This window comes from Choloepus didactylus, chromosome 14 (genome assembly GCF_015220235.1).
Source record: "Choloepus didactylus isolate mChoDid1 chromosome 14, mChoDid1.pri, whole genome shotgun sequence".
Classification (NCBI taxonomy): domain Eukaryota; kingdom Metazoa; phylum Chordata; class Mammalia; order Pilosa; family Megalonychidae; genus Choloepus; species Choloepus didactylus.
In genome coordinates, this window is record NC_051320.1 from 99327278 (window position 1) to 99350618 (window position 23341).

A 23341-nucleotide genomic window follows, 5' to 3' on the forward strand; every position below is an offset into this window, starting at 1 on the left:
CTCTACGCGCCGCGCCGCAGGGGTTGCTGGTTCCGCCCACAAGAGTCGGCGCCGAGCCGGAGCGGGAGCGGGAGCGGGAGCGGCGGCCGGGAGGATGTGGCGACAGGTGAGACCCCCCGCCCGCCCCCGGCCTGGCCGGCGGACCCCGCTAACCCCCGCCCCGTGCCGGGGCAGGGCCCCCCAGAGTCCTGAGTCCGCATCGGGCCCCCCATACCCCCGAGTCCACGTCGGGGCCCCCCAGAACCCCGAGTCCACATCAGGGCCCTCTATACCCCCTGAGTCCCTGTCAGGGCCCCCCACAGCCCCAAGTGCCCTTTGGGGCCCCCCAGAGCCCCGAGTGCCCGTCAAGGCCCCCCAAGAGCCCAGAGTCCCTGTCAGGGCCCCTCAGAGTCCCCCAGAGCCCCGAGTCCCCCCCAGAATCCCGAGTCCCTCTCAGGGCCCCTCAGAGCCCCAAGTCCCACCCAGAGTCCTCCAGAGCCCCCAGTCCCCCTCAGGGCCCCCCAGAGCCCTGTGTCCCTTTCAGGGCCCCCCAGAGTCCCGAGTCCCCCCCAGAATCCCCCAGAGCCCCAAGTCCCCATCGGGGCCCCCCAGAATCCTGAGTCCCCCTCAGGGCCCCTCAGAATTCCCCAGAGTCCTGAGTCCCCCCCAGAATACCCCCGAGTCCCCCTCAGGGCCCACCAAGAACCCTGAGTGCCCGTCAGGGCCCCCCAAAAGCCCAGAGTCCCTGTCAGGGCCCCTCAGAGTCCCCCAGAGCCCCGAGTCCCTCCCAGAATCCCCCAGAGTCCCGAGTCCCCCTCAGAGCCCCCCAGAGTCCTGAGTCCCCCCCAGAGTCCCCCAGAGCCCCCAGTCCCCGTTGGGGCCCCTCGGAGGCCTCAGGGCTTGTCAGCCCATCACAGCTCTTGGAGACGCCCTCCCCTCAGACTCCCTTTAGGCCCTTGGACCCTGTCGGGAAGACCCCAGGCACTACTTGCAGCCCACCAGGCCCTGATTTTGAGGAACAGACTCCATGATGCACACCTTGTTCCAGAGACACCTCCCAGCAGCTCTCTCCCTTCTTATCCTCTCACCGTGTACCCGTTTTCCAGAGGAACCCTCTTTCCTGGGCAGCTGCTTGGCTGTTCTTGGCTTCCTGGACGTGGACTCTCCTTTACCCTTCTCCTGCCCCCCACCCCCGTCTCTGCCTTAAGCCCTTCCTGCTGCTTAAGACTCTGCCAGGATCCCGGGAGTCCCCCCCCCCCACCAACTGAGAAGCTTTGAGAACCCAAAGCATCCCCTGGACATCTCCTTTTCCACACGTCACTCACTCAGGTCACAGCATCCTGAGCTGGCACCTGCCCCCCTTGTTGAGAGGCACTCGCCCCCCAGCCCCTTCTCGGAAAGCCCCTCTGCACTCCTGCCCCACCCGGGCCTTCCCCGCGTCCTGGCCGCCCCACCCTCGCAATCCATGCTTCATTTGACCCTGAAATGGCAGCAGACCCAGTTCCGTCTCTTGCTGGGTCTCCCGTTTTGTGGCATCTCTGCAGTTTCCAGCCCTTGGGGTCATAATCATTGACCCAGTTCTCACTCCCGTTCCGGTTTGCTGAAGCTGCTGGAATGCAATTACCAGGATTGGGTTGCTTTTTATAAGAAGGATTTATTAACTTACAAGTTATGGTTCTTAGGCCATGAAAATGTCCCAATTAAGGCGTCACCAGGGTGATACCTGGACTCTGAAGACAGGCTGCCGGCATCTGGGGCTCCTCTGCCACATGGGAAGGCACGTGGCCGGCGTCTGCCAGGCCTTCGCTCTGGTTCAGTGGCTCCCAGCTTCTGCCTCCAGTGCTTCCTCTGTGAGATTCTGCAGGTCCTTGTTTGCTTCTCCAGGGATTTTTCTCTCTCTGAGCGCTCTCGTCTTTTTCTGTCCTTTATCCTCCCATAAAAGACTCCAGTACAGGATTAAGACCCACCTTGAATGGGCTGGGCACATCTCAACTGAAAGAACCCAATCAGAAGGGATTGGTTTAAAAGAACACAGCGCTTCCGGGGCTACATAACAGCTCCAAACCAGCCCACCCCCTTCTCAAGAATGTCGCTCTTCCCACATATGGTTTAGATCTGAAGAGAGCAAAGGGGTAACTCAGCATTGTTCCTTTTTTTTTTTTTTTAATTTGAAAGCAATCACTGTTTATTAACTGACCAGATTATGAAAGTAGTCATAGTAGACACCTTAGTTCATCCTTCTAATAAGCCTATTGATCTGGTCTTCCCTGTTGCCAGCATCTCCCCCTTCTACAAAATGGGTGGCCTTTTTCTTCATCCCCCCTCTGGGAGAAGACAATTTGAAGGGCCACAGGAAGTTGTTTGCTTCTTTGAAGCATTTCCCAACAGTATAGATCTCATGAATCAGGTCCTCCATGCAGATGATGCCATATTTACCAAGAGACCGTGCAGTCACAGAGTCAGCTGTCAGGGCAGTCGCTGCTTACTGATTTTGCTGTAACCACGCTTACGGACAGTTCGCTCACTGACTTCAGGTTCGGGTGCCCCCGTGCAGCATGTGGCTCCGCCATCCTCAGCATGTTGATTGAGGCCTTGTTGAGCTTAACCGAGGTGCCGTGGAAGATTGGTGAAGCGAAGAAACTGCAACACTTTTCGGACCTTTGGGCTCACGCCATTGATACCTCTGATCCTGATGACAGATGCCAGTTTGGGTGCCTCAGGTACACGGAAGTTGCCAGCTTTCCTTGCCGTTCCAGCCATTCGAATCTCAGTTCTGTACATTTGCCTGTATTCCTTGTGACAGTGCTTGGCTTTTTCATAGATAAGCTTTCTCCTTGCCTTTCGAAGCATCTTTTGGGCAAACTTCTTTCTCAAGCGCTTGATCTTTAGTTCGGCAAAATTCCTTCGCTTTTTCTTAAGGGTTTCTGGCACAACCGGAACCTTCTTCTTCTCTTTGACACCCTCCATGGTTCCAGCCGGAAAAGAGGAAGTTCAGCATTGTTCCTTTTTAACTTGGAATTTTTGGTAGAATTTGTGTTTTCTAGTAAGCCTAGCCTTGTAGGTTTGCATATTAATAATACAAATGAATTTTCATTAGCTTTTTGGGCTTGTAGTCAGCAGCTTTATACACAGGAGTGTTTTGTGGGCTGGGATGATGAAGCAGTATTAGTCCGAGTCGGGCACAGAGACCCTGGGCCAGCCTTAGGGTAGCACTTGACAGAACAAAACTTCTTCACGTACGTCAGGTCAGCTAATCCTCCAGACAGCTCGTGGGTGGATGGGGAGACTGTCGCCTGTCTGGGGACCACATGACCAGCAAGTGAGGCTGCCTCTCCTTCCCTTTTGAGGCGCTTGGGGCTGGGACCTGCCACTGAGTTGCCCAGGTTCTTGTCACCTCTGAGGTTTTCTGTTTCGGGAATCATCCCAGGATTCCGCAGTTCCATTTACTGCTGCAGACTTGTTTCCAGCGACCTTTCACCTCCCTTCTAATCTGCTGTGTCTGGTCTACAGAACGTTAGAAACCCAGAGAACTGAGCTTGTGCTTAGGTCTTCGTGAGAAAAGCACACATGCTTTACTTTGTGAACTTTGTCATAATTACTTGAGTGTTACTACTCAGGGCTCTTTTGTGTTGCTACTTACAGGTTTTCAGGTGTGTTCCAGATGAGTGCTGGGAAAGAACCCACTAGATAAGTGAGGTGTTTGTGTTTCTGCAGACAGAACACACACACACACTTCCTGTAAAAAAGCACTGAGAGAACGAGGTGGAAGGGCACGTATAGTTTTGTCCTGATGGGACGGCTGGAGAGTGGGAGGGGTGCTGGGACAAGTGGTAAGCTGGGCTGTCCCAGGCCAGCTGGCATGTGTGGTCGTCCTGGTTAGAAGGCACTGCTGTGTGGGACAGTATTCTGGGGACCCGCTATCCTCTCGGCGTGTTTCTGGGATGGCTTGGTGGCCATATCCTGGACATGGTTTTGGTTTTGTGAGATGTGGTGGAAATTGGCATGAACGGGGTCCCAGGAGGTCTGGTTGCAGGCGTGGCCCTGCCATTTAGAGCCACGTGACCTCTTTGGGCTTCGGAGATTTCTCCTGTGGAATGGGGCACCCAGCAGGGGCTCTGCAGTTGACAGCACAAGGCTTTGTCTGCTCAGTGTCCTTTCGAGGGCCAAACTGCTGAAGACCACTGCTGCCTCTTGCCTGGCTGCTAGGTTAGGGGTCTTAGTGGGGGCAGTGTGGGGAGTCTGGTTAGTTCTGTGCTTAGCTGCCCTCTATTTCGGTTCAGCAAGCAGTCATCAGGTGCCCACTTCATCCCAAACACCGTGGTAGATTCCAGACACAAAAATGACCAAGGCAGACCGTGATCGCCGCCCAGTGGGGAGACGGGATGGCAGTGGGAGAGGCGCGGAGGGAGGAGCGGGAGGGGAGGGACGGAAGGGTGGCGAGCCAGCAGGAGCCTCGGAGCGAGTCGGGCGCGTGGGGGCGTCCCAGGCGGGGCGGGAGCGCGGGCTGAAGCCCCAGAGGGGCTCTTGTCCCAGGAGCACGAGGTGAGCGGCGGCGGTGGGAACTGAGTCGAGGCTGAGGCGTTGCGGACGAGCGCAGCTGCAGTTCTGTTTCTTAGGAACGTCGTCTGAGGCACTGAAGCTGTGTGTCCTCGGGGCTTTGACCATTTCCGTCCTTCACCTGCAGTAGTGCACCTTCTGAACCTCTGAAACTTGGCAGCCGCCTTCACTGCCCTTTCGCTCTGCTCTCCTTCTGCTGCCTGTAACCAAGCCTTCTCTGTTCTCTCCGTGTACCAGTCTCCAGACTTTTGCATATGCTAGAAATGTTCTCTTTCCTCTTTTGAGCTAAATAAACCCTTTTTTTTCCCATTTAAAAGCCATGGGAAGCTGACGATCTTTTAGCATAAATAATTCAGTTCAACCTAGCAAGTATGTACAGAACTGTGTTTGTGTTGTGTGGGGTGGGGCAGCGTTGCTGAGAGGAGGGTAAAGGGTTGGGGTCAAAGGGCAGCTTGCGCGGGGGGCAGGCCGTGGCACACACGGCCCTCCAATCCCAGCGTGTTGTGTCCTCGGGGGCACATCCTCCCAGGATGCTTGCCCCCCACTTAATCATGCAGTGGTCTCCATTATTGAGAGGGAGACTGAGGCACAGTGGGGGACGCAGTTTACCAGGCCACACAGCTGTTGTGCCCGAATCGGCCAGTTGCTTGGCCACCCTCAGCTGCAGTTTGGGACCAGATGATTCTCTGCTCATGGTGGGGAGTGTCCTGTGTCCTGGAGGGTGGTTGGCAGTGTCCCTCCTGCCCCGGTCCCTCCAGTTTTGATAACCAGGCAGTGCCAGCGTCCCCGTGGGGCAGGGCTGCTCTGAGTAAGGTCCCGGCCCTGCACGGGCTGCCTGCTCTCCAGGACGCCTGCTCCTGGCCGGGACCTGCGTGACGGAGGTGGGTGAGGAGAGCGCAGTGTGACGGTCACGCGCCGCTGTCCGCTGCCTGGCTTTTGCCATTATTGATAGATCTCCACGGGGGTTTTCTGTATCTACTTGCAAATACATTTTTGTTGTCATTGGATCATTTGAAAATAAATCGCAGGTGTTTTAACACCGTCTATGCATGTTTCAACGTGCATCTTCTGGAAAGGGCATTCTCTTCTGTAAAGACGGGGATTTCATGTCTGGGGCTATTAACAGTAGTCTCTGTTGCCTGTTGCCTGGTCCATATGCAAATCTGCCTGTGGCCCCAGAAGATTTTTCCAGATCAGGATGCAGCCAGGGTTCATGCTTTGCGGTTGGTCTTGTATTGTCTAGTCTCTTAACCTGCAATGGCCTCCCACTTTTTTTTTTAGCTTCTTATTATGAAAAATTTCAAATATTTACAGAAGTAGAGCAGGCAGTCTAATGAGCACCTGTGCCCAGTAGCAATAGTGATTGGCTCACGGGTAATGATGTTTCTGAAGAGACCAGACCGGTTGTTAGAACATCCCGTGTTCTGGATCTGCTTATTGGGGTCCGTTTAGGGTCGCTGATGATGGTTCTCGAGTCCCGGGGCTCGGCTGGTGCTCAGAGAGTGGCGCTCTGCACCCCAGGTTAGCTCGGTGGCTCCTCACTCCTGCCCCGAGTCCGCTCGGCTTCCCTTCCACCCCTGCCCTGCCTCAGGCCCCAGCCTGCCCCCCCGGGCTGACCCTGCCCAGGACAGCTCCCAGAGCAGACAGGGCGCTGCCGCCCTCCAGCCGAGAACCCAGGGGTCGGGAACCTTGCAGCCCCTGCCCGCGGCTGCCACTGCCTGTCCCTAGCTGTCCCTGCCTCTTTGGAATTTGCCTTGAGGGTCAGCACTGAGCATGTGGCCTTGCCGGGCAGGGATGTGTCTGCACCGTCCTCCGCTGACTCCTGTGTCTTGCAGTCCTTGAGGAGGGTCAGGGCCCTTTTGCCAGGCCTTGCCAGCAGTGATGACCTTCACATCTGGACTGCAGGCTGTGGCTGACTAAGCACGGTCTTTTTTCCCCAAAAACTAACATGTTAGAAGAAGCCACAGTTGGGGAATTTGTGGGTGAGGACTTTTTATTTCCCAAGTTCAGTCATTAGCAATTCAGTTATTTTAAGTTTCACTGATGCTACCATTAACTCTTAGTACCCACAACACAAAAAACAAGGGAGATGAAGTCTAATCATATTTTCTACATTAGCAGTTTTATATAAATAGATTAATTCCCTAATGAGTTTGTTTCAAGCTAATCTTGAATTTGATACCTAAATCTAAACATTAGTACTTTCTTATTTTATGCCTGTACTTAAAGTAAGGTTCTAAGCTGAAACGTCATAATTCCCTTTTCAGAAGGATTAAAGGAAACAGGAACCCAGTGGCTTGATGGTTTAGGAAGAGCACTCGGTGACGGCGGCTCACCGCATTGGCCCCAGCATAGTTCTGATTAGTATGAGATTTAAAAAGCAAACTGGAATTTGATGAGCTGGAGTTCCGGTTTTGATTATTTGAAAAATGTACTTTGTTCTTCTCCCCATTTTGCATGGCCTGCCATCCAGCTGTTGATGAGTCACAGCCACGTCCTTTCTTTTTTCTCATGAACAATCTTCATCTGGGAATTCTTGTCCTTTGTCTTCTGTCTACTAAGTTGTTGGTTCTTTCTACCATTTCTAGATTGGGGAACTGGAATGTCTCACCTCTCCCCATTGCCCATCTTCAGGTTCTTTGTCACCTTTCAGTCTGGTTTCCAGACTGCAGGATTTCCAGGACTCTTTGTCATCTTTGCTGCCAAGCCCAGGATAGCAGGGGTTGCTTTCTGACAGATCCTTTCCTCTGTCTGAGTTCAGCCTAAGAGCTGAGGCCAACATCTGAGTTTCCTCAGCACACAATTTGATAGGAGTTCTAGTGACTTCAAGCTCAGAACTGTAACAGCAGTGGATCCTACTCAACACTTAAGAATCTCTCCCTTCCAGGAAGAGGTGAGGCTTGGAATGAACAAGTCCCCAAAGCACAGCAAACTACCTGCAGACAACCCCAGTGTCCGCCACCCCACCACCCCTTTCTGCCTTGACTGACATCTCCCTCATTTTTGAAAGAAAGTCTCACCAGATATGAAATTCTTGGTTGACAGTTGTTTTCTTTCAGGACTTGAAGGCTGTCTTACTTCCCTGGTTTCTGATGAGAAATAGGCACTCAATCTAATTGGGATTCCCTTGTACATAACAGTTTGCCTTTCTCTTGCAACTTTCAGAACTCTCTCCTTGTCCTTTGCATTCAGCAGTTTGACCAGTGTGCAGTGGGATAATTTTCTTCAAGTTTATCCTGGTTGGTGTTCTCTGGGCTTCTTGGATATTCATATTCATGACTTTTGCTGTTTGGGAAGTTTGCTCTCATTATTTCTTTGAATATTCCTTCTGCCCCTTTCTTCCTTCTCTTTCTGGGACCCCCATAATCTGTATATTGCTACACTAGATGGAGTTCCAGAGGTCTCTTAGACTCTTTTTGTAATTCTTTTTTCTTTCTGCTCCTCAGCCTGACTCATTTTAGTTGTCTTGTCTTCAAGTTCACTGATTCTTTCTTCTGCCACCTCCAATCTGCTGCTGAATCCCTCCTGGGAATTTTAGTTATTTTGGTCTTCAACTTCAGTAGTTTGATTTAGTTCCTTTTTAAAATTTCTGTGTCTTTATTGAGATTCTCATATTGTTCATTCTTTTCCTGATATCCTTTAGATTTTTCTGTGAATTTTCCTTCCTCTCCATGAGCGTATTGAAGATCTTTTTTTAAAGTCTTTGGTATATCCACAGTCAGGTCTTCATTAATGTTTTCTGGATTTTTATTCTCTTCCTTTACATGGGGCATAATTTCCTGTGTTCTTGTCTTTAATGCTTTTTTTTGCCCACTGTACATTTCAGTACTTAAAAATGGTAACTCTGGGATTTGTTCCCTGCAGTGTCTGTTTGAGTTAATAGTCAGTTGGTGAAGTGATGGAGATTTTCTTGGTGTCAGCCCTCCCATGGGAAAGTCTGCCCAGGGCGAATGCTGAGTGCTCGGTCCTCCCTGTCTCTCCTGGGCCTGGGCCTTGTCCTGGGTCCTGCTAGTTGCTTAGGAGTTCCCCTGCTGGCAGGAGCTCTGAGGCCCCCTCTGTGTGCAGGAGACAGACCTTGTCTTCCTCCCAGGTGTTCCACTGTGGACATAGAGCAGGTGAGCCTTTGCCCCAGGCCATCTACCTCAGCTGTTTCTTAAACAGCTTTCTCTTCTCAAGCAGCTTTTGCCTGGAGGGCAAATTCTGGGAGGCGGCATGCCAGCGAGAAGATTCTCAAGTCAGTCTGTCCTAGCCGGCGTAAGGCTGGGGACCCACAGAGGGCACATCTATCGGCTCCAGTCCACCTTGGGTGGGGCGGGCGGGAGGGGCCAGGAGGGGCACCAGGAGCGTCTTCCGTGGTTCTTGACCCGACCTGCAGCGCCGAGGCGGTGTTCTGTCTTTAACTCGCCTCCACCGCCTTTGTTTGGGATAGCTTAGAAGAATGACTGCTCAGAGCCGGACCATCGGAGATAGCTAATCAGAAGCTGTGATCAGCGATCGGCTGTGCCCACCCCTGACCTTGGGGAAGTGGATTTGCATGTCCCTCTGTGGCACCAGCCAACTCCGCCAGGGGCTGGGCCCCACTGCTGACTGCAGCTGGGGGCTGTGTGGAGAGAGCAGTTACTGTGAGTTACCAGCTCATCCTCCAGCTCTTCCCTGCCTGCTGTGCAGTGCGCTGCCAGTCCCCGGAGTTTTCAGATAGTTGATTCAGACAGTTCCTGCCTGTTTCGTAGTTGTTTTGGTGGAGGGATTGATTCCCTCGGGCTTCCTGCCCCTTCATCACAGTCTTCTTCATTTAAAGCTGGATTCCAAGTCCTCACTTCCTCAATCAGGTTTCTGTAAAAGCTTCTGATCGTCAAGTCACCACCAGTCCAGTCTTCTCAGTCCAGTCATATGTGGTGTCTAACCCTGTCATGTTCCTGAAATTGCAGGGTCTCCAGGGCTTGGCTTCTCCCCACAGCCACTTCCACAGCCTACGGACCCCGCCTGTACCATCGGTGGAGACCCCAGCGCCAAGCTGTGGGTGAGGACTTTTAAGTTTAAATAAGAAGGGGAGACCAAGGCTGCACATTTGTGCCGAGAGCCTCTGTGACTGCCTGCGCCCGAGCACAGCGTCTCCGCCTGGCCCTCCTTGCTCCCCCAGAGAGGCTGCTCAGGCTCTCGCACCTCAGGAGCCCCCCAGGGTCCGCGTCCCTGGTCCTTCCATTTGCTCTCACAACTGTAACAGTTCTCCTGTGTCTGGTATTCGAGCTGAACGTCAGCGTCAACTTGCTCATCTCATGGTTAAGCATTCTTGACAATTGCCTCAGAGACGTGGGCTGCCACTCCGGGTTACTGGTCAGTGGTCACAGCTGCAGGAAGTCGTAAATGAGGGGCGGGGCAGCCTGGGACATCCGGTGACACCTGAACGGCTGGGGGGAGGCGGGAAGGGGTGTGGGGTCCCGTGGCGGATGTGGCAGGTTGATGCACAGTGCTTCTTACAGAGGCTGGGAGGACATTCAAAGGCTGTGCATCTCCACAACCTGGGACTCACACACGATCAAAACGCATTCAGGGCAGAAGCCACTGCTTTAAATTGCATGTAGCCTTTCCTTCTCTCTCATAACAATTTTTCTTCTCACCCTTGCTCTTGAGCGGTAGGATTGACTTTTCGTTCCTGCATCAGACCTGAGCCTGGCTGTGCTCCAAGCCCCGGGGAGCCCTGGCGCTCTCCGAGGGATGTTTCGGTGGTGCTTGTGGGAGGCACAGCTTGCCCTCCGACCCCAGGCCCGTGTAAATGCCAGCAGCTGGAGAAGGCTGGAGGGTGGCTTCCTACCCTCTGACCCCGTGCCGTCTGCTCTCTTTGCAGTTGCGGGTTTGCTACTTTCACTCTGCCCTGCTGCAGGGCAGGCGGAAGCCCTGGCCGTCCCCAGCTTTGCTCTTCAGGAGAAACTTCAGGGTCTGGCCTGCCAGGTAATGAATGCACGCACTGCCCACCAGGCCACATGAGTGACCCTCTTGTGGGCTGTGTAAGCACTGCATGGGGAGCCAAAGCCCAGACCTTCCCTGCACCTGTCCCCGCGTCTGAGACTGTTTGCTCCACATCTGGACCCTGGCAGGGTCCTGACCCGGAGTGGCGGTACGTGCTAAGGGCGGACTGCCCCTGCCATAAGCATGATGGGCAGACAGCTGAACAGTCAAGAGCAGTTCAGGCAGCGCCATGTGCTCTGAAGAAAGAGGCGTGGGGGATCCTGGGTGTGAGAGACAGAAAAGACACAGGGAAGAGGTTTCCAGCAGGAGAAAACACCCACCCAGAGGCCCGGAGGCCTGTGTGGCCCGACCGCCATGGGGCAGGGACAGGTTTGGAGTGAGGCTAGGAGAGCGGACAGAGGCTAGAGGCTGGGGCCTGGCGGCCAGGTCGGAGTGAGCTGCCCGAGCGCTCCCTCCTGGTGGAGCGGGGCCCAGGGGCTCCCTCCTTCCCAGGCAGATCGCAGGGGAGGCACCTGGCTGAGGGGATGTGCCCACTGCTGCCCCGCTGCTGACTGCCGACTACGTCTGCCTTCTGTTTTGAACTCCTGCCTTGGCAGGGTGCACTGAGCTCAGCATCTCACAGGCTCTTTGCTCTCAAGCTCCTTGCAGTCCAGCTGAGTCCTCCCAGAGGAGCCCCGGGGAGCACAGCCCTGTGTCGCGTCCCCTCTGGGACCCACCTCCCCATGGTGACGTCCTCCCACTTAGGCCTCCCGGTGTCTGGGGAGTTGGGGGCGCTCCAAAAAAGGGTGTGCTGGCGGGGGGTGTGTTCCCTTGTGGTCTGGACCCAGGGTCACCTGCAGGGCGCACAGGGGGACCAGGCGGGCCAGGGCGCAGGCGGCCACTGCTTGGCAAGCAGGGGGGGAAACAAGGGAGTGGGGCCCACGGGACTCGCAGAAGCCCCCAGGCCAAGCTGCGTGTTCTCTGGCCTCTCCGGGGAGGAGGGTCCGAGGGACAGGGCAGGAAGTAACCCCAGGGTGGGGCGTGTCTCCCTCCAGCTCGCCGAGCCCCGAGCCGCTGTGGAAGAGGGCCGTCTCCGCCACGGTGGTGGGGGTGCCCCTGCTTCTCGGCGCCCGCTACCTCACAGCAGAGGCTCAGGAGAAGCGGAGGATGCGGCTCCTGGTGGACGGCGTCGGGCGCTTTGGCAGGTGGGCGAGCTTTTCCTCGCGGGTCACTGGCTCCCACGTGGTCCTCAGCTCAGCCGCAGGGTGGCTGGGCCCAGCCCCAGTCTCTGCTCTGGGAAGCTGGGGAGGGGCTGCGGCTTCTTGCTGGGAACTTTGATACCACCTTCCTGGTGGCCTCTCCTACATTCGAAAGTCCCTCCTGGTGGGGTAGACTCAGTGATGGGAGGGGGCTTGTTCAACTGGGGGGATTCAGCCTGGGACCAGCAACCCACCAGGGGCAGCAGCCCCACAGCACCTTCCCCAGGGTGGCCTCGGCCGAGGGGGCCTTCAGCCCAGGGCTGGCCCCGTCCCATGTGTCTGTGTGTGCTCCCTGTCTGGCAGGCTCGGCAGCCCCACCCCACTCCTCCTCCTCCTCACCATCCCCTCCACCTGCAAAGGCCGGGAAGGGCCAGCCTCCCAGACAGAGAGGGCTGGCCAGCTGGAGTCAGAGGGGCCATGTTTATACCTTAAATGGAAGGTCTTTCTCCTATGCAGGATTCCTGGGGCAGGGCGGCACCCGTCAGAGGCCTTGGTGAGCTTGTCTGAGCTTAGTCAGATTCCAGGAATTCCTGCAGCCCAGAGACCTGTTCAGCTTGAGCCTCTGGGGAACCAGCTCTTGTACTAACTTGAGCCTGAGTTAGCTGTGACCTGATTAACCAAAGACCACTCTTAACCAGGGGCACGTGATTGCTTTGGGGGGGGCTGTGAAATGAGGCTCCCGACGGACCCTGGTTCTGAGGCCCCAGGGCCTGCTGTCCGCAGCCTCTCCAAGCCTCGGGGATCTCCTCGGGGAGGCTGCTCAGGATTCTCAGGGTCTTCAGGCTCTTTAGTGTAAGATTCATTTAGATTCATGTTCTGACTGAATCTGTGGACGGTTAGATAGTTGAAGGCTTCCAGCTGCCAGATGTGAAACCCATTCGTCTCCTCCGCTCCCTGGAGGGTGTCGTCCCCAGGACTGTCCTCCTGAGTGCTTCCAGCTGCCCCCGTGTCCTTTTGTGTGGGTGTCCAGTCCTTCCTGGCCAGCCACAGGATCCGAGAGGATAGAGCCTGGAGCTCCCTGTGTTTTTATCTATGGCCTTCCACGGCCCTCCACTGGCGCAGGAAACACAGCTGGTGGGGAGTTGGAAACGTGCTTCCGTGTGAAAATTGCAAGCCCTGGCTGCCATCGCACGTTCTGCCTCACTACAGGCTGCTGCACCCCAATGGCAGGTGCCCCTGTGGCAGGTGAATTTTCAGTTTCAGAGGCTGCCTAGGTAGGGGGGAGGGAAGCTGGAGCCACTTTCCGGGCAGTCTGCGGCCGCCCTCGGCACAACCCTGACTGTTGCCAAGGCCTGAGGTCCGTGGCCTGGGAGCACACACACAGGAGTCCTGGCCGGGAGCATGGGTATAGAGTCGTCAGGGCAGCTCACAGGAAAGGGCTTGGAGCGGGTTCCGGGGAGCATACAGGGGAGAGGGAGAGGCCTTTTGATTCTGGACGCCCCTCGGGTGGAGGAGGCTGGGAGGTGTGTGCCTGCTCCCACAGTCCCTCACGGGCCCTGGGTCCCTCCCTCTCCAGACCCAGCGTTGCCACCGGAGCCTGGGGTGCAGCAAGTAAATAAGTGAGTGAGGGTTACCCTGGGGTGTCCGGTCCTCCTTAGGGCCGAGCCCTCAGCTGGGAATGCGTCCCCACGTCCTGCAGTTCAGAGCACACAGGCCATCGGCAGACGCTGCTTCCAGCTCTGAGTCTCCTAAGGTGGCTTCCTTGCAGAGGTGTGGAGCCCGCAGGGACCCACGGTGTGGTTGGAAGATGAGAGAACAGGGAGGTCGTAGCTGGTGCGGGCAGAGCCAGGCGAGCGCCGTGGGTGCCGAGGGGAGGGTGCGCCCTGCGGTGGGCTGGGCCAGCATCGCGGCTGTGCCAGGTCAGGAGTGGATTTTCTTGTGTTGACTGCGGGCTTGCCCCAGACCCTGCTCCGGGAAGTCGACCCTGGTGGTGGCCGGCAGCCGCCTTCCCCCGCGCCCGGGAGCTCGGCTCACCTGCCCCAGGACACCCCGGCAGCCGGGCCTCTGCGTCCTCCACAGGCCTGGGCATGTGCCCTTGAAGTCATGTCAGGAGTTAAACCCCCTCTCCCCTTGAAGCAGATGGTGATGGTATTTTTTTGCATCTTTAGTTTTTATTACAGAAGTGTTTAGTTTACTGTAAGCATAATTTTAGTAGAGAAGCAAAAAGTGTAAAAGCTTTCAGTAATCCTACGCCAAGGATAACAATTAGGGAAGCTTTTGTCAGTGCCTGTGACCGGGGGCACCACGCATGTCGCCCCCCGCCCCCCGCGGGGCCCCGCCCACAACGCCTGGCCACGTCCCCGCGGGTCCGGCCCCTCCTGCCTTGGAGGACGATGGGGGCACGGCCCTCACCTGAGCCGTGGGGAAGCAGGCACTTCCCTGCTCCAACAGGGCCCCTGAACACCTTACCCTTAAAAGAACTTTATTTGGGGGGTGGAATGTTCTTGGACTTTGGTGGAAGTTGCCCCCGCTCGCTGGTCAGCACCCGTGGGTCCAGGTAACAGGCCGTTCCCTTGGCGCCAGTGCAAACCGCGCTCCCTCGAGCCTGGAGCCTGGCGGCCGCGGGTGCACACACCACACTGGCCCGGGCGCTGGGGCTGTGCAGGGGGCAGCCCCTCGGAGGAAAGTGAAGCTGCGTCCCCAGGAGGGCGGCGGCTGGGCTGGCCTCTGCCCGTCTTCCGAACAGAGGCCACGCAAGGGGAACCTGTGCCAGCAGCTCCTGGTCGGTGCTTTATCCGGTGTTTGTAAGGCACCAGCTCAGTGCCAGCAGGTCCTGACATGGGCTCGGCGGTGGCTGTCGGCTCTGCCTCCCAAGTTACTGACAACCAACAGCAAGTCCCCACGTACTTCTATCAGCAATTAAAGTTTTCTTTTGTCAAGTGAATGTTTACAAGAATGTCCGTCTGTGAAAGCCACACACTCTGCTTGGTGCCCAGCCCTGCCCGCTGCGCTCCCCACTGAACCTCGCCGCTTGGCTCTAGTGGCCGCCTCCATGGGCTTCTCTGCTGGGTGCTCTTGTGGGGCCTGGACCCGGGGAGGCCCCTGGAGCCCCCACCAGGCTGTAGAGCAGACCTCAGAGCGGCTTTCCCCTGAGGTGCCCCTGCCCCCCAGCTCAGCTTCTCCTCCCACTTGTCCCTGGAGCCAGTGCCTGCCGACCGCACAGCCCTTCCACTTCCTGCCTTGATCGAACTTGGCCCCTTCCCAGCAGACACTGCTCCCCCCGTGTTAGGAACACCCACCCATCCCCAGAAAACCTTAGCTCCCACTTCCCACCCCCCAAATTCTGTCAGGTTGGGGGTTCCCAGGCCTGTGACCTCCTCTTCTCCCCTCTAGTGATCTCTGCTGCCTTGTTTCCCCCAACCACCTGCTCTGGGGCACCAGCCTCCCCTCACTCTTCACTCCCCACCCCCGTCAGTCTCCTGCCCCCTCCCTGTGGCACCGGGCGGTGATCAGTGAGGGACGTGGGCACGGAGCTCTCTGCTGCACAGCCCCAGGGCCCCTCCAGGCCAAGAGGCAACCCCAGAACTGCCTCTGTGGGGCCTGTGGGGTGCAGGGGGAGTGGCCGGGGACGAGGTGCTGCCCTTGGACCTGAGGACAGGCAGGGGTGAGGTCAGACAGTGGGAGGGTCTGCAGATGGGGGCAGGGAGCCAGGGTGGGGAGGGCCCGGGCCTGCGGTGGGGACTGAGCAGCCTCTGCCCCCAGGTCTCTGAGGATCGGCCTACAGATCTCCCTGGACTACTGGTGGTGCAGCCACATCGTCCTGCACGGGGTGGACGAGGTTTGTCCTCCGGGCCTCACTGGGATCTGCCAGGGACCCTGCCCCACCTGTGGGGGTGGGAAGGGGGCACCTGGCCCACCCCACGCCCATGCCTTCCCTCCATGCCTGTGGCCAGAACAGCCTGCGGTACTTGGAGGCCATGTCTGCGTGTCACCAGCGGGCGGCCGATGCCCTAGTGGCCGGGGCCATCAGCAATGGGGGCCTCTACATCAAGCTGGGCCAGGGGCTGTGCTCCTTCAACCACCTGCTGCCCCCTGAGTACATCCGCACTCTGCGTGTGCTGGAGGACCGGGCCCTCGCGCGCGGCTCCCAGGAGGTGAGCGGCTGGTGTGGGGGTGCTGGGGCCCTCGCCGGGAGGGGGCTGGGGCCGTGGCACTGCGAGGGACGGCTGGACCCACTGGCCTCCTGCCCAGGTGGACGAGCTGTTCCTCGAGGACTTCCAGGCCCCGGCCCACGAACTCTTCCAGGAATTTGACTACAAGCCGATGGCAGCCGCCAGCCTGGCCCAGGTGCACAAGGCCCGGCTGCATGACGGTACCCAGGTGGCCGTGAAGGTGAGGGGCCCCACAGCACCATCCCAGGACCACCATGGGCCCTGGCAGACACCCCAGTCCCTGTTGTCCCCTTACCCGGCTCAGGTCCAGTACATCGACCTGAGGGACCGGTTTGACGGGGATGTGCACACTCTGGAGTTCCTGCTGCGCATCGTGGAGCTCATGCACCCCAGCTTCGGCTTCAGCTGGGTCCTGCAGGTAGCTGGCCGCCTGGCATGTGCGTGCTGGTGAAGGGGCTGTCCCCCTCCCTCCCTGAACCCCTCCTGCCCCCATGCGGCCCCCAGGACCTGAAGGGGACCCTGGCCCAGGAGCTGGACTTTGAGAACGAGGGCCGCAACGCCGAGCGCTGTGCACGGGAGCTGACACACTTCCGCTATGTCGTGGTCCCGCGTGTGCACTGGGACAAGTCCAGCAAGGTGGGCTGGGCCAGGCCCCCCCAGGGTGGGCAGCCGTGTGGGCCTGCTGAGCCAGCCCTTTGCTCTCTCCAGCGCGTGCTCACAGCCGACTTCTGCGATGGCTGCAAGGTCAACGACGTGGAGGGCATCCAGGGCCAGGGGCTGGCACTGCAGGACGTGAGTGGGCCTGGGCCAGGGCAGGGAGACTGGCGGTGCAGCCCTGCCCGCCCACACCTGTCCGCCCTCCCCAGGTGGCGGAAAAGCTGATCCAGGCCTTCGCTGAGCAGATTTTCTACACAGGTTTCATCCACTCTGACCCTCACCCTGGCAACGGTAGGAAAAGCCCCTGGGGGTGGGGGCCGTGGGGGGCCCCATGAGCTGACCTGCTGTGTCCCTAGTTCTGGTGCGAAAAGGCCCAGACGGGAAGGCGGAGCTGGTGCTGCTGGACCACGGGCTCTACCAGTTTCTGGAGGAGAAGTGAGCACAGGCTGGGGGTGGCTGGGGGTGAGCAGACCTTCCCCCATGGCACTGCTGCTCTGGGTGTTGGGGCTCACACCAGCCCCCGGCCCGCAGAGACCGGGCAGCCCTGTGCCAGCTGTGGCGGGCGGTCATCCTGAGGGACGACGTGGCGATGAAGGCGCACGCAGCCACGCTTGGGGTGCAAGGTGAGGGGGCGCCTGTGGACAGCTGGGGCGGGGTGAGGGTGGCATCTGGGGGCAGTGCTCAGGGCCTGCGCCCGCAGATTACCTCCTGTTCTGTGAGGTGCTCATGCAGCGCCCCGTGCGGCTGCGGCAGCTGTGGCGCTCCAACCTGCTGAGCCGCGAGGAGGCTGCCTACATGCAGGACATGGCGCGCGAGCACTTTGATGGCGTCATGGCCGTGCTCAAGGCCCTGCCGCGGCCCATGCTGCTGGTGCTGCGCAACATCAACACGGTGCGTGCCATCAATGCCGCGCTTGGCGCCCCCGTCGACCGCTACTTCCTCATGGCCAAGAGGTTGGTGCTGGGGTCCGGGGCATGACGGGTGGGGGCTGCCGGCTGGGGCTGATGCCTGTGTCCTGGGCAGTGCGGTCAGGGCCTGGGGCCGTCTGGCGGGCGCCACCTACCGGGGCATCTACGGCTCTAGCCTCTTGCGCCAAGTCAAGGTCTTCTGGGAGATGCTCAAGTTCGAAGTGGCCCTGAGGTGAGCAGCTGGGTGGCACGGGTGGGGGCCGGGGCCTGGCAGGCTCCTTGCCAACCCTCGCCTGCCCCCCAGGCTGGAGACGGCCTCCATGTGGCTCACGGCCCACCTGCTCCGCATCTTGGTCCGCCTGGGAGTCCTGGCCCCAGCCGAGGGGCTCTACGAGTACCTGGAGACCTAGGCAGCCCACACCACAGACCCAGGCCCACGAGCGCCACAAGGCCGAGCAGCTGACACCCAGGCCCGCCGGAGCCACACACCACGACTGGGGCCAGGGACACAGGGGGCTCGACCGCAGCCTGGCCAGAAGGCCCTGCAATGACCACACGTTTTTCACAAACAAAAATTTTTCTTTGTGTTTTGTACAAAAAGAGAGTAGGAGGCAGCCAGAGGAGCTAGAAGTGGGCAGTGACGCGGTCTGTCTCCAGCAGGTCATCCAGGATCTGTGGAGACAGGGGCGGGTGAGGCCTGGGCGGGTGGGGGTGGCATCTGCAAGGCTGGGGCCGGGACGGGCACTCACGATGTCAGGCGTGGTGCCGATCTTCTTGGCAAGCTCACTGCGCTCCATAGCGCTCAGGTACAGGTAGCGGTTGAGCAGCTCCCCATCGAGAACATTGCGCACGGCATTCTGCAAGATGCGCCGGTCCACGTGCAGCATCCTGGGGGGCAGGGGTTGGAGGTCAGGGCAGGCCAGAGCAGCAGGGGTGCCGGGTGGGCAGCACTCACCGGAAGGCACGGGGGTTGAGGCCGGCATGGTGGGGCAGCATGGTGGTCAGCGCATTCTGCAGCATCAGCAGCCGCCGGTACGTCTTCTCTTGCATGGGCAGCAGGAGCCCGATGCCGCCATCCAGCGTGGCTGGGGGTGGAGCACGTGAGCCGGGGCCGACTCCCACCCCCACCTGCACCCCCCACCGCCCGAACTCACCGAACCACGTGATGTGCTTGTTCTCCCACACGACCGACTTCTTGCTGGGCCCCTCAGCAGCCCCCCGACATGGCGTCCTCCAGAACGTGTTCACGTGGGCGCCCACGTGGAAGTCTGCCCGGCGCAGCAGGCGCATGCCCCCGAAGCTCTCCTTGGCTGGGTCAGGGGCAGGTCAGGGGCCACAGGTCAGAGCCCAGCCCGGCCCCGGCAGAGGCGGGGTGGGGGGTGGGGTGCTCACCTTCCGGCAGGTACATGTACACCATGAGGTTGCGGTCTCGGTCAGACACTGCGGATGAGAGGCCCCGGGAAAGGTCAGCCCCGGCCCCCACAGCTGGGGACCCCAGTCCCGCCCAGCCTGTGCTCACCCAGGAAGCCCAGCTGCACGTTGTCCACCATGAAGTCCACACTGTACACCTCGAGGGGCTTGGCGTCCTGGGGGGAAGGGGTGTGAGATGGGCTGTGGCCGGCACCTGCGCGGGAGGCACCGCAGGGCACACGGGCCACATACCCGGGACACGAGGCTCAGGGTCTTGCTCTCCTCCTGGTACCGCAGCAGCGAGATGCTCTTCATGACGTCGGCCGCCAGGATGAAGTTCTTGACGCTGATCATCTGGTGGATGTAGAGCTGCGTGTCGATGAAGGCCATGCCTGTCAGCTCACTGGCCCGCAGGCTCCACAGGAAGATCTGGGGGCAGTGGGGGGAAATATGGAGGGAATCAAGTGGGGGTCTCCTGGGGGCGAGCAGAGGGGATCACAGAGGGAAACGGGGGGGGGGGAGTGTCTCCCGGGGCAGTGGGGACGTGCCGGGCTCACCTTCTGGCCTATGGCTGACACCAGGTGGCCGTTACAGTGGCACAGGGCTGTAACCGGCCCCTTCTGCTCCTTCTCGTACAGGACCTTGAACTTGTTCTTGGTCAGGGGCTGGCCGGGCTCAGGCACCACCTCGATCACGTCCATGATGAGGATCTGGGGGGATGGGGCCATGAAGCGGGGACGGGCACTGCGGCTGCCCCTGGCCCCTCGACCGTGACCCTTACCCGTCCGCGGCATGTGACCTCCTCCCCCTGCATGAGGCAGGTCCCCGCGGCCACGTAGCCCTTGAGGCCAGACACGGTCTCCTCGCTGCGCAGGGACACGGTCTTCATGCAGGTGACGTGCTCCCACTCCTCCAGCTCGATCCTGTGGGGACGGGTGTCAGGAGGGGCCTGCGGCCTGCGGCCAGCACCCCACCCAGGCCGGGCCTCACCGGGCGTTGGGAATGGCCTCCCAGCTGACGGGCGAGATGAGTTGGATGGAGAAGGCCTCCTGCTGGGGGTGGACATAGCGGTCATCTGTGGGGCAAAGTGCAAAGGCCGAGGGTCAGCGGGTGGCCTGAGACCCGCCCGGCTAGGGCTGGGACCGTGCGCACCTCTCTCGATGGTCTCGAACTCCTTCTCCTCGCCGGTCATGCGGGGGATACGGGTGCAGGGCGCGTTGGTGCTGGTGGCCACAGCGTACACCTGGGAGGCCACGGCAGGCTCAGGCCGGCTCAGGCTGGCTGGGGCCGGCCCGGGACCCCGGGTGTGGGCGGGCTGTACCTTGGACTCCACGTGGTAGGCGACGTAGTGCGCTGTGCAGCGCAGCGGGATCTTCCTGACGGGCCAGGGGGCGTCGTAGGACAGGTACGCGGGCAGGACGCTGATCCTCAGCTCCCCCTGCGGTGGGCGCGGGCAGAGGTGCCGCCAGGTGCAAGGGGGCCCGGTGAGGAGGCCCCACCTGGCACAGCGCAGACATGGCAGCGCTGGGACCCACCCAGTCCCCTGCCCCAGCCTCCGCCCCCGGCCGCCCCTTCCCGGCATTAAGCCCCGGGGTCCCGCACCGGGACCCCTGCTGGGCCCCACCGGCCTCTGGGTGGAGGTGAGGGCACGCGCTTGGGGACGGGCCTCCCCCACCTGTCTGTTGAAGTACAGGAAGCCGTGGGGGCAGTTGACGTTGTGGAAAGGGGCAAAGGAGTCGACGGGGCCGTCAATGCCCATGGGGTGCAGCCGCAGGGCCCCCCGGCCGGTCACCAGAAGCCAGTGTGGCGAGGGGCCGCAGATGAAGACCTGGGGCAGCCCTCCGTGAGCAGACTTCCTGGCCCTCGGAGGCTGCCCGCCCCGGCCCCGGCCAGACCACCTACCCCTGAGTAGCCGTAAATGTCCTCGAAGTAACGGAAGCGGGCCACGCGGCCCCGGGCCCCCAGCCCCTCTTCGGTGCCGCCCTCGGCCTTCTTCTTGGACGGCTTCGGCTTCTTCTCGCGGAAGTTGATGTTGTGGGGCACCTGGGGGGGGGGGCGCCGTGAGGGCCGGCCCTCCCACCCCAGCCCTGCCCCCCACCCCTGCCTGCAGAGCCCCTGCCAGCACCTTCTTGAAGCGGACTTTGAGGTTGCCCTGGCCGAGCTGGGCGTCGTGGGGGAAGGCCTCGTAGAGCAGCAGCTCCTGGTCCACGTGCACCTGGGGGACGGACCATGGCTGGGACCGGGCAGGGTGAGGGGCAGGGGTGGGGGGCAGGGGTGGCCCGAGCTCTCACCAGCAGGTAGGGCCGGCTCTGGCGGCTGCCCAGTGCCACCAGCAGCACCTCCTTGACGAGGGGCAGCTCGCCCTGGCGCGTGACCTCCTCCTTGCGCGCCTCGCCCTGCGTGCTGGGCTGCCCAAAGGAGCTGTCCACCAGCACCCGCTGCCCCACAGGGAAGTTCTTCACCAGGAACACCAGCCGCCAGTCAGGGAGCTGGTAGATCTGGGGGCCGGGGGCACTGGTCAGCGGAGCCAGGCTGAGGGGGGCGGCAGGGGGAGAGGCAGGCCTCGGGGTGCGGTCACCCACCTCCATGGCTCCGCTCTCCCGCACCAGCAGGCACCAGTGAGTGGGCTCGGCCCGGAAGGTGGGGGGCTCGCGGTCAGCGGGGGGCTGGCTGCTCCGGCGGGCCTCTTCCTTGCTGGGGCTGAACAGGGAGCCTGAATCCCCGTAGAGCATCTCCTCCTCGTCATCCACCGTGGGGCTGGAGGCCAGGAGACGTGTCACAGGTGCCTGCCTACCTGCCCAGGCCCCAGTCCACCAGCCAGACCCTGCGCACCTGGTCTCAGAGGCCAGGCCCTCGGCCTCCACGCCGCTGCGGCCCCCCAGCTCGTCACGGGCCCCACCCAGTCGGCTCTCGGTGGTGAACATGCCGCTGACGTCGCGGTACAGGCAAAGCGTGATGACCCTGGATTGCTGGGGCGGGGGGGGGGGCAGGTCAACAGAGTTGGGGGCAGCCAGAGGGTGGGGGGGGCAGAGGAGGGGCCTACGTGGTGCAGCGGGGGCTTGTGCAGCGCCAGGCGGTGGTGGCGGCCTCCATACGAATCACTCTTGAGCAGGAACGCGGTGACCTGGCCCTCGGCACTCATGACAACCACATAGGGGTCGGCCACGGCGCAGTGAGCAATTGGGGAGCCCAGGTCCACAGGGATGAAATGCAGCTGGTTCACTGCGGGCACAGAGCGGCAGGGGTCAGGGCGGGGCTCAGGCGGCACGGCCTCCCCTGAGGATGCCCGCCTGCCCACCTCCTTCCAGCAGGCGGATGCCCAGCGGCGACACTTGCACAATGTAGCGATTGTCACCAATGTTGCCGGCAAAGACCGTGGGGCCCTGTGTGGCGAAGCCGCTGGTGTCCAGCTCCATGATCTCCTGGCCCGTCTGCAGGATCTGCAGGTGCAGCGGGTGAGGCCACGCCCCCGGACAGGCCCCCCTACCCCACCCGGGCTCCTGCTCACCATGGTGGAGTCCTCCCGGCTCAGGATCAGGAAGCCATGCCTCCTCCCGTCCTCTTCGGCCTCGGGGGCACTGGGTGCCTGTTCCGCCCCCTCCCCCTTGGGGGTCTCCTCCTGGAGGCAGGCGGGAGAAGCTGCACCCGCCTGGTACCGAGCGCCCAGTGGGGACGAGCAGGAGCTGGGCCCACAGCAGGGGTCCCTTGACCGGGCAGCCCCCCCACACCCCCAGTGCCCCTGCCCGGCCCAGGGCCCAGGCCCACCTCCTCCCTCCGCACGGGCGCGATGGCCGTCCACATGTCGTAGCAGCCCGGCAGCTCGAAGGTCGTCACCACCTGGGGCCGGATGCTCTTCTGCGGGGAACAGGGGGTCACCCACCCAGCCTGGGCCCGATGCCCCCGAGGCTGCCCCAACGCCCCAGGACCCAGCCCCGCCTTGCATACTTGCAGCACCGACAGCGCCCCGTTCTTCCCGTAGCCGGAGCAGACCACGATCTCCAGGTCCGGCTCAGGGCTGTTCTGGAACTGCACAGAAAGGGGGTGAGGACGCGCCCCGTGGCTGCCCGCCCACCCCTCCCGCCCTGCAGCACCTCTTCAGAGAGGAAGGCGGGCTCGCCCATGGCCGCGTTGGCGCAGGGTCCGATGTTGAGGATGCTGTCGCACACCTGCGGGCAGAACAGTGGTCGGGGGTGCCCCAGCCTCCCCTCGGAGAGCACGTGGTGGGGTGAGGAGACCCCGCCTCACCTCGAAGGAGTAGGTGGCCAGCTGTGTGCCCGACTGGGCCTCACTTCCGTACACTTCAATCTCGTCCACCTCGTCCTGGGGCACCGTCTTGCCCCCTGCAGCACACGGAGAGCCCGTCTGAGCTGCCGCGGTGCCCCCACCCTCCAGGGCACCCCCAGCCCCCTGCCCCTCACCTGACCAGCCCACGGCACCATCCACGCGCTTCTTCTTTGTGGGTGGCTCTTCCTGGGGGGCAGGAGGACAGTAAGTGCCTGGGCCCACCAGCCCC

At 60.6% G+C, this 23341-nt stretch overlaps 2 protein-coding genes and 1 pseudogene across 8 annotated transcripts in view; 1 reads left to right on the top strand and 2 right to left on the bottom strand.

Moving 5' to 3' along the window:
- On the top strand, window positions 1-17993 carry ADCK5 (aarF domain containing kinase 5). 7 transcript variants are annotated; one of them, XM_037802646.1, is made up of 16 exons: window positions 33-106; window positions 2514-2699; window positions 10382-10485; window positions 11538-11687; window positions 15444-15519; window positions 15635-15835; window positions 15933-16073; window positions 16158-16271; window positions 16358-16489; window positions 16562-16645; window positions 16720-16801; window positions 16867-16945; window positions 17042-17133; window positions 17211-17463; window positions 17534-17650; window positions 17723-17993. In XM_037802646.1, exons 2-16 carry the CDS (start codon window positions 2679-2681, stop codon window positions 17826-17828), a joined length of 1752 nt encoding a protein of 583 aa, XP_037658574.1. In that variant the 5' UTR covers window positions 33-106; window positions 2514-2678; the 3' UTR covers window positions 17829-17993. The 7 variants fall into 7 exon arrangements, 6 of the variants coding, with proteins under 6 accessions (XP_037658573.1, XP_037658574.1, XP_037658571.1 ...); XM_037802643.1 differs by having other exon boundaries at window positions 34-106; window positions 16358-16645; XM_037802645.1 differs by lacking the exon at window positions 2514-2699 and having other exon boundaries at window positions 1-106; window positions 16358-16645.
- LOC119509529 lies at window positions 5227-7164 on the bottom strand (annotated as a pseudogene).
- CPSF1 (cleavage and polyadenylation specific factor 1) overlaps window positions 17977-23341 on the bottom strand; it is a 20657-nt gene continuing 15292 nt past the window's right edge. Inside the window, exons 13-38 of the mRNA XM_037802642.1 lie at window positions 23247-23298; window positions 23074-23168; window positions 22920-22994; window positions 22774-22854; window positions 22594-22683; window positions 22337-22447; window positions 22127-22268; window positions 21872-22050; window positions 21661-21797; window positions 21411-21585; window positions 21120-21326; window positions 20954-21043; window positions 20731-20871; window positions 20504-20656; window positions 20150-20266; window positions 19981-20071; window positions 19819-19903; window positions 19610-19751; window positions 19386-19538; window positions 19081-19257; window positions 18938-19004; window positions 18811-18858; window positions 18573-18728; window positions 18374-18503; window positions 18168-18306; window positions 17977-18090 (exon numbers count right to left, since the gene is read on the bottom strand). Coding sequence (XP_037658570.1) covers window positions 18043-18090; window positions 18168-18306; window positions 18374-18503; window positions 18573-18728; window positions 18811-18858; window positions 18938-19004; window positions 19081-19257; window positions 19386-19538; window positions 19610-19751; window positions 19819-19903; window positions 19981-20071; window positions 20150-20266; window positions 20504-20656; window positions 20731-20871; window positions 20954-21043; window positions 21120-21326; window positions 21411-21585; window positions 21661-21797; window positions 21872-22050; window positions 22127-22268; window positions 22337-22447; window positions 22594-22683; window positions 22774-22854; window positions 22920-22994; window positions 23074-23168; window positions 23247-23298 — 3081 coding nt within the window. The 3' untranslated portion in view covers window positions 17977-18042. The remainder of the gene's footprint in view (window positions 18091-18167; window positions 18307-18373; window positions 18504-18572; window positions 18729-18810; window positions 18859-18937; window positions 19005-19080; window positions 19258-19385; window positions 19539-19609; window positions 19752-19818; window positions 19904-19980; window positions 20072-20149; window positions 20267-20503; window positions 20657-20730; window positions 20872-20953; window positions 21044-21119; window positions 21327-21410; window positions 21586-21660; window positions 21798-21871; window positions 22051-22126; window positions 22269-22336; window positions 22448-22593; window positions 22684-22773; window positions 22855-22919; window positions 22995-23073; window positions 23169-23246; window positions 23299-23341) is intronic.